This window comes from Fukomys damarensis, unplaced genomic scaffold, assembly GCF_012274545.1.
Source record: "Fukomys damarensis isolate Sample0158 unplaced genomic scaffold, DMR_v1.0_HiC HiC_scaffold_23, whole genome shotgun sequence".
Lineage (NCBI taxonomy): Eukaryota > Metazoa > Chordata > Mammalia > Rodentia > Bathyergidae > Fukomys > Fukomys damarensis.
Window position 1 is genome coordinate 18671571 of NW_022900935.1, and position 9347 is coordinate 18680917.

General features: G+C 38.1%; 1 protein-coding gene and 1 long non-coding RNA gene across 4 annotated transcripts in view; one reads left to right on the forward strand and one right to left on the reverse strand.

Moving 5' to 3' along the window:
* Eya3 (EYA transcriptional coactivator and phosphatase 3) overlaps window positions 1–9347 on the forward strand; it is a 97930-nt gene that overhangs the window by 73815 nt on the left and 14768 nt on the right. For all 3 annotated transcript variants that reach the window (XM_010632503.2, XM_010632519.2, XM_010632510.2), the window contains 4 exons: window positions 1919–2008; window positions 4306–4364; window positions 5712–5872; window positions 8524–8638. In XM_010632503.2, coding sequence (XP_010630805.1) covers window positions 1919–2008; window positions 4306–4364; window positions 5712–5872; window positions 8524–8638 — 425 coding nt within the window. The remainder of the gene's footprint in view (window positions 1–1918; window positions 2009–4305; window positions 4365–5711; window positions 5873–8523; window positions 8639–9347) is intronic.
* Window positions 5767–9347, reverse strand: part of LOC117287363 — a 12462-nt gene continuing 8881 nt past the window's right edge. Inside the window, exon 3 of the long non-coding RNA XR_004518674.1 lies at window positions 5767–5843. This is a non-coding gene — a long non-coding RNA (uncharacterized LOC117287363). The remainder of the gene's footprint in view (window positions 5844–9347) is intronic.

Here is a 9347-nt window from a genome sequence, read left to right on the forward strand (position 1 = left end):
GACAGGGTCTCACTATGTAGTTGAGTCTGACCTGGAACTCACTATGTAGTCCAGGCTGGTCTCAAACTCACAGCGATCCTCCTGCCTCAGCCTCCCGAGTGCTGGGATTACAGGCGTGCGCCACCACGCCCAGCCCAAAGACTGATTTCTTAAACTTTAGTTCACCCCCTCACCCCCTAGTTCTAAGGATTGAACCTAGGGCCTTTGTACTGAGCTACAACCCCAGCCCTTTTTAATTTTGAAACAGGGTCTGAGTTGCTGAGTTGCCCAGATGGGACTCAAACTAGGAATCTTCCTGCCTCCACCTCCCAGAGTGCTGGGAGTAAGTAACTCTTAGTAGCCCAAATGCAGCATACATGTGTTAGATAAAAATAAACAGATAAAATATTCTAAATAGATTGCATGTCTTAGGCACTTTCCTCATCGTTGAGACACAATACCTGACACAACTTAAAGGAATGATTTAGTTTGACTTACAGTTTTTAGAGGGTTCAGTCCATAATCCGCTCGCTGCAAGGCAGGAGGCATGGTGGAAGGGTCTGATAGAGGAAAAACTTCTATCCTGGTGATCTGGAAGCAGACACACCCTTAAGGGTCATGCCCCCTAGTGGCCGGCCTCCTAAAAGCACATTCAGCTGCTGAGCTCATCAGTGGACTCTGAAGAGCGTAGCACTCACATGATCCATTCACCTTGCAAAAACCCTTCATCTGAGTATGAGAGTTTTGGGGGACATTCTAGATCTAAACTATAACTCATGCGTTTTGAAACTAAATTTATCAAAGTTTAACCCGTTTAATCTTCACTGTAAATATCAGTAGCAGAAGAATGAGCTGTTTAGAGTAGAACTATGTATTTCTACACTACATTACCCCCAGGGTCATATTTTTTAGGTTCTGAAAATAAATTTTATAAAAATATTTATTACCTTTGCCATCTCACTACTGCCAATTATTTTTTGGTGCCCCTGATATTTTTTTACGAGTGCTTTCCACAAGTTTTTTACTAAGTTGGACAGCTGACATAAACTGTATTACTAAGATTTGTGGGAGGTACTGGGGATTGAACTCAAGTCCTTGCGCTTGCAAGGCAGGCAGTGGAACCACTGAGCTAAATCCCCAGCCCTGTTGTTCTAAGATGTTTATAAAAACATTTTAGTTTGCAAGTCAGAAACTGAGGGTTCATTTTAAAGAAATCTGCATTGGTTTTCCTACAGATAATTTGACTCTTTTAGTCTTTCCTGTCCTGGTTGTTGAGATTATCAGATGTCTGGTATTATATTGTGTGTGTGGTGGGGACACTAGAGGATAATACATATTAAAATAGTAATATTTTAGCCACAGTTAGAATTTCCTCTGGCCAAGGGGATTTCCAAAAACATTAAATGGATTGTTTTTAAGGTGAATGACAGATATGATTTTTTACTGTAAAACAGTGGGTTAATTTTTAAAATATATTGCTTAAAATACATCCCCTTGCCGGGCGTGGTTGTGCATGCCTATAATCCCAGCATTGGGAGGCTAATGCAGGAGGATCACTGTGAGTTCAAGACCAGCCTGAGCTGCTTAGTGAGTTCCAGATCAGTCTCAACTATATAGTGAGACCCTATCTCAAAAAAAACCATAAATAAATAAATAAATCCCCTTTACTTTAACAGAAATAATAGTTTCTACAAACTATTGTTTTGAAATTTTTAACTGTCCATAATTTCTATTGCACAATCCCAGATTCTTATAAATATGAATGAAATTGTGTCAATAATATTTGAAGTTAATAAGTGAGCCTGTATTGTTTTGAAATATATTTTGTTTTGTTTTGAAATATTTTGGTCTTCTGTTGACCTCAGTTTTGAGTATTAGAAAATAGAACCAGTTCTATTCATACCAAGCCAACTCATTTTTTTCTTTTATTGTCTTCTAGGACCCAACAGTAGTGATTGGCTCAGGTTTAACAATGGAAGAAATGATTTTTGAAGTGGCTGATACACATCTATTTTTCAATGACTTAGAGGTAAGCATCTTAAATTGTTTTTGTGATTCAGTGAGATGTTCTACTCAATGTTTGGAGCCCGTGCTTAAATAGAAGATACCTGGTAGACAGGGTAAGGATAGAGAATTCCATTAACAAGGAAGGTAAGGAAGGACGGGCTGGCAGCCACAGGCATACATAGCCTCTTAGAGGAATAGTGACATGGTTGGGTCACCAGTCTTGGTCTGGTGTGTTTTTTTGTTTTTTGTTTTTGGGGTTTTTTTTTGGGGGGGGTCCTCAATTTTGCTGGCTCAAGAATTTTACTCCTTTATTTATTTATTTTTGGTACAGGGGATTGAACTCAGGTCCTTGCGCTTATAAGGCACGCGGTAGAACTGCTGAGCTAAATCCCCGGCCCAAAGATTTTATTTTTGTTAATTTATTTGTAAGTGATATAGTATTAGGGAAAATGCTAACACATCAGGCAAAATACTGATATTTAAACCAATATCCCAATTTGTTAACCAATACTACATATATATTGAGTTGATTAGTATGTAATGATAATGCCTTTGATTATTTGTACTCTCAATTATATTTTGACCTTGAGTTTTACTACTTTAAAAGTCTCTTGATTTGTCTAATCTGTAAATGCTTGCTCTTACTCATGTATTTTTATATATATTTACTATCCATGCATATGTTAAGTTTGCTATACAGAATTTTATAGATAGGCACCAGGTAAACCAGGACACACTAAGAGCTTTGTGGGAAAAGTTTTTGGCTTTGACATTTGAGTTCACCTCCAAGGTAAATGTGATATAGCAGGAAGAGCACAGGACCCTGAATCCAAAGACAAGAGGATGAGTGTCAGGGTGGGAAAGTTTATGTCAAGTTAAGCTCGGTTACAAAAGAAACAACTAATAGTTGTTCTGGGGGCATGAGCTGCTGGGAAACAGCAGAGAGCGCAGACTTTTCATTTTGTGCGTTTAAATTCTGAACTGTCCTGTACAAAATTCTGTTTCCATCTCCTCCCCTCTCTTCCCCCTCTCCTCTCCTCTGTTTCCTCATCTCATTGTACTACTGGGGATTACAGCTAGGCCCTTACACCTTGTAGGCAAGCATTCTACCACTGAACTATATCCTCAGCCCTTTTTATTTTGAGACAGGCTCTCACTGAGTTCCTGAGGCTAGCCTCAAACTTCATCCTCCTGCCTCAGCCTTCTAAGTAGCTGTTGTTTCTGTTTGAATACAGTCTAATACTCAACAGACAGTTCTCCAACAAATGAAATTAATGTGACTCTAAACTCCAATTCTAGATCACATGTTGATAAATTAGGGCACCATAGCTTTTATTCAGCAAACAGTTATTGAAAACGTACTGTGTACCGATAATTATTGCCAAATTGTATTTGTAATGATTTTCTAGACATAGTCCTCACTCAGGACTGAAAGTTCTGTGAAGAATTTGACCTGAATATGTTCCTGTCCCCCAGGTCAGTGGTTCTCAACTTTAGGGGGCATAAGAATCACCTGGGGAGCTTCTTAAAAATGGAGATTCTAGGACTTCAGTCCCAGAAATTCTGATTCTAATAGGTCTGGAATGGACTCAAGAATATGCATTTTTAAAAAACTCCCCCAGGGGATTCTGATGCAGGTACCCTAGTGGTGTCACTCAGGCTAGACAATGGGAGTGGCATTTATGTCAGTAATAGCATGGGTTGGTGGAAGGAACCTTGGATTAGATGAAGCAGATCTAGCTTCTTTCTAGTCTCTTTCTATCATTCACTAGTTGTATATGATCCTAAAAATATTATTTCACCTCCCTTTTAGAACATGAGATTGATTTAGATGACCCCTTATGTCTATTTAAATTTATCAGTTTGTCATTCTCAGTTTTGATACCATATTCTCCCAAATCTATTTCTACTACAAAAATTAATTGGGCACCTGCTATATTAAGACACTGGACTAGATTAGAAGGTGTAGAGGAGATATGTTTGTCTTGCCCCACAGGCCTTCAGTATAATAGTATTTATAGTCAAGTGTAGGACACAGACACACATGACAGGGTAAGAGAAGTTGTGCTTATCCCCTTGAGCTGGAGAAATAAACCGCTGAGATAAGAGCAGAACTGAGGGATGGAATAGTCAAGGAAGGTTTCATGAAGACTGGGATGTATATCAGACTTCAAGGGAGTTTCACAAGAAGGGGACAAAAGTGAGTGTCCTCCACACATAAGATACTTCATCATCTTGTATATAATCATCTCATGGTAGTCGTGGCAGTAAAAGCATTTTTACTCTCAGGCTGAAAGAGTGTGTTTTGTTTTTTAACAGGAATGTGACCAGGTACATGTGGAAGATGTGGCTTCAGATGACAATGGCCAAGATTTGAGGTGATAAACACAATGATGTTTGAGTATCAGTACACCTGTTATGTGCAAGATACATGTATAAGAAGCAGTTTGTAATGCACTCTGAATCCCAGTTTTTGTGGCTATTTTGTTTCTCTTATACATGTAGCTAAGCCAGTTACCTATTTTACTTCTTAGCAGCTTTATTTTCTTATGGAATCTCTTATGTAATGCATTGAACTCTTTTTGACTTTGGATTGAACCAAGTTGTCTTTAATTAAATCTGTATTTATCAAGTATTAATCCTTCCCAGTTTATATAGCTGTATGTTATACGCTGTATGACATACTATCCCCATTAGTAGCTTTAAAAAGTTAAATATTTATCATCTCACAGTTTCTATAGGTCAGGAATTTGAAAGCCACTTAGGTAGGGAGCTCTTAATCTGGGTCACCAGGGTGAGATCAAGGTGTTGTCTAGACCTCACTTTGTGTCCCTCTCCGCAGGGAAGCTTGAATATGCTTACATGACAGCTGGCTTCTTCAAGAACAAGTACTCCAAGAGCAAGCAAAAACAAAACAAAACCTATCTCTAAAGTTGAATACTGTCACTTGCACTACATTCTGTTTATATTCTAGTTATAGCCCATTCCCAAGAGGAGCAGAATTAGAAGAGCTTCAGAAATTTGTGGACATTTTGAAGCCAGTACTTATCAGCCACCCATAAGTTTAAAAATTAGCCAACAGATCACTGAAGAAAAACATCTACCATTGTCTCCTCATTATTAACGTTTTGGGTTATTTCCCTCTATTGTTTTTGTCTCCTTTTTTAATATAATTATAACATTAGCATAGTTGTAGTCATCAGTTTTATGTTCTGCTTTTTTTCCTACTCTATGGTATTCTCTGTTCTCTGCATTAATGAAAAAAGTACTTTGTCCCAAGTCAACCTCTACAGAATACTGGTGCTTGAATTATTTCTACCTCACATTCCCTTCTTCCCAATCTTTTTTTTTTTCTTTCTCTCTCCCTGACCTTCCCCGATCTAGGAGAATTGAACCTAAGACTATACGTACTAAGTACAAGCTCTACTGCTGAGCTACACCTTCTGCCCCTCAGTCCTTTCTTTGATGGAAGTAATAGGGGTAAGACAGACACCTAAGACAGACTGAAAAAAAAAAAAAAAAAAAAAAGACCTGGAACTCACAGTCCTCCCTGTCTCAACCTCTGCTGTCTTGGGAATGCAGGCATGTGCTGTCACATCCACCTTCACAAGATTTTTAAATCATTAGCTTTATCAGATACCAAGAATAGAACAAGAGAATCCCAGGTAGCACTTAGAAACCGCATGACATACAGATTTTAATTTGCATTATCCTCCTTGTTGCAGCAACTATAGTTTCTCAACAGATGGTTTCAGTGGTTCTGGCGGTGGCGGTAGCCATGGCTCTTCGGTGGGTGTCCAGGGCGGTGTGGACTGGATGAGGAAACTGGCTTTCCGTTACCGGAAAGTGAGAGAGATCTACGATAAGCATAAGAGCAATGTGGGTGGTAAGTGTGGCACACAACCAGCCTGAGTCTCTCTTCCTGATTGCCTGCTTTCCTTTGCAAGGAGTCCTAGATTCCCCCTGGCCACAGTGAATATGTTAACTCTGTATAAAAAAAAAAAATGGAGGTCTAACTGAAACCCTCTGAGGTGGAATCTTGGCACTTTCAGTGCACTTTAAAATAAATAGAAAATAGAGAAAGTTCTGCATTTCTAATTTTTTTAGCATAACTTTAGAGAATTATCTTGTTCTCTTTAAAACAGATGCCTTTTTATTTTTATTTTTTAAAAATTTTTTGGTTTTTTGAGACAGGGTCTCACTATATAGTTGAGACTGACCTGGAACTCACTGTGTAGCCCAGGCTGGTCTCGAAGTCACAGGGATCCTCCTGCCTCAGCCTCCCACGTGCTGGAATTACAGGCGTGCGCCACCATGACAGATGCCTTTTTAAAGGAAATGTGTTCTATAGATTGTTAGATAAAATGTTTTTTATTCCTAAATTACAACTGTCAATAGTAGTTAATAGGATGCCACATTTTGGTGCCTGATTCTTGTACCATCAGTACAAATCAAGTAGAACTGGTTACTTCATTTGTAGTAGATGGAAAACTCAGTCCAGGATTATAGACTGAATATCCATATGTTATAATATGAAAGACCTTAGAAATTCTTCCTGCTCAGAAATATATCAAATGTCAGGTATGCATCAAATTCCATTCTTTGAAATTGATTAATCCTAACTATTCAAATGAGAAGAGACATTGGAGAGCTGATCTAAATACTTCATTGCATAAATTAATATCTGTCATATAGGAGAGGGGTCATTTTACCCACTGTCACATAGCATGTGAGTAGCTGTGCCACATCTCCTGATTTTTGGTCCAGTGTACTTTACTTTCATTCATTTCTTTTTTTTTTCTTCTTTTTTTGAGAAAATACTTAAAACTGAACCATCACCCTCAAAGAAACACATACACACAAATGCTGCCTGAGGTCTCAGGCATTGTTAGAGATTCACTCCTCCGGGTCAAGCGCCTTTGGATTACACCATGTTGCCTTAAAGTATGGTGCAGAAAGTAGAAACGGGCTTTGAAGTTCAGTCTTGTTCAGTCTTGTTTGAGCCTCTAATACCAGATAAACATCGTGGCCTTTCAGATTTTGGGAATCTAATTTACTTTTTTCAGATTCCTCTTTTCATTGCCAGTACTTTTTATTTTTTATTTCCAAGTCTTTACTTTTTTTCCTCTCACAGATATTGGCCTTTCTTTTGTTAGTTTTCATATATAAGCTACGTCTGTGATCCTTTCCCTGCCTAGTGCCTACACCTAGCTTTCTGAAGAAAATGATGTAACCCTTTCTGTGTCTTCTAAGCCTGCTCTGGGGAAAAGATTAAAAATGATGTCTGTCTGTATGTTCTGTACAGCATAAAGTAACAAAAGTACCACATCATATATTAATTAAGTATATGGTACTGGTTTTGATTTTTTTTTAATCCAAAATGTTAAATAAAAGAGTCACCTGATTCTAGGCTTATATTGTGAAACTGTAAACTTGAATTATATACCCAGTGTCTTCCTTACAGAAGTGCCTTCGATTTTTATGGAGTATTAATACAGGACTTTACAAAAAACAAACAAACAAACAAACAAAACTTTCACTACAGAAAAATTCAGAGCCAGACTTAATATTTGAATATTAGAACTCAAGTGTCTGACAACATGGTCCCATCGTATGACTTCTGTTTTGTGCTTAGTCATCTAGTTTTAGACAGTGTTTTATAGTCTCTTTTTCAGTTGGAGTCATTTTATAAGTACAGTGCAAAGAATTGGTCCTTCGACCTGGAGTCTTGACTAACAGGTTCTGAAGCAGCTGGAAGGAAGTGCAATCACCACAGACTTACATGTGGTGGTAGAAAGAATTCCTAAGACCACAATCTCCTGACTTACTTCATAATGTTAGACAAGCCCTCTTTTCACCCTAGGCTTTGATTTCTTTAGAAAGGGAGTAGAAATGCTGAGAACTCTTTTAGCTCTATCACTCATTTCTCCCCCCTTGATTCTTAAAGCAGTGCTAGTCAAAGTGGACCTTGAGTTTGCAGTTTGGTGATGAAAGCAGCTTGTACCAGCACCCAAGTATACTGTTTCTACTGGCTGATCTTTTGATTTTTTTCTTGTGGTCCTGGACATTGAACCCAGGCTTTGCTCATGCTAGGCAAGTTCCCAACCACTGCTCTACATTTTATTTCATTTTGAGACAGGATTGTACTGTGTTGTCCAGGCTGGCCTCAAACTTGCAATCCTCCTGTCTCAGCCTTCTGAGTAGCTAGGGTTATGCATGTGCCACCATAGCTGGCTAAGAGCTGATCTTGTTGCTGTGACTGTCTTCCCATGGCAAAACATTTTGATGAAGAAAGTAAAAATAAAGGCCAGTGGCAACATGCCTGCCTTGGCAAACGCAAGGTCGTAAGTTCGATCCCTGGTACCGGGGAAAAAAAAAAGAAAGTAAAAATAGTATTTTGAGTTGCATTACTATAAGATTTTTCCAAGAAGAGAAATGTATTGCTCAAGGACAGAGTATTTCTAAATTGAATTTATAAGTTGCTTTATCAGTCTTAGCAGTTGTCAATGATGAATATGTCTGCTTTTATTCCTAAAGGCCTCCTCAGTCCCCAGAGAAAAGAAGCACTGCAGAGATTAAGAGCAGAAATTGAAGTTTTAACAGATTCTTGGCTAGGAACTGCATTAAAATCCTTACTTCTGATCCAATCCAGGTATGGAAATGATTCTTTTTAGTTCTCCTCCTCTCAGAAACACACTTTCCTAGCCAGTCCAAACTAGACATTTCTCTAAAAATAAAGCTTGGGATAGAGGCAAGAGGTGTTTAAATGATTCAGGAACGTGTGTAGGTGAAAAGCAAGGTCAGTTTATGATAACAGCACCCATGAAAGTTTTAAAAGACTATACCTGAAACCCTCTCTCTTTCCCTTTACTTCTTGCTCACAAACTAAAATTTAATCCAGGAGATGGAGAATCAAAGAATACAAGTAGGACACATATCACAAATATCCTAAGTTAAAAGAAGCCCCAAGAAATCTACCCCAACACATTCAAGAAGGGAAAATTAAAAAGAGAAAGGGTACATTAAGCAGATTAAGGAGATTTCAGTTTAAAGCTTAGACTGAGAAATAAATGCAATTGTGTCTGTATCAGTACCCTGTTCTTCCTCCCTCAAAGCAAGTATCCCAGATCCATAGCCTAGTAACCAGTAAAACTGACACTGAGCGGTGAATCTTGTGGAATTACTGGGTATTCTGCAATCTCAGATGCTGTTATGTAAACATCAGAACGTAAGTCCTATTTCATTTATAGGCTGAATTACATTCATATCAAATAGAACAGTAATTGAGAGCTATTACTTGTTTTCTTTTCTTTCTTTCTTTCTTTCTTTTTTTTTTTTTTTTTTTTTTTTTTTTTTTTTTT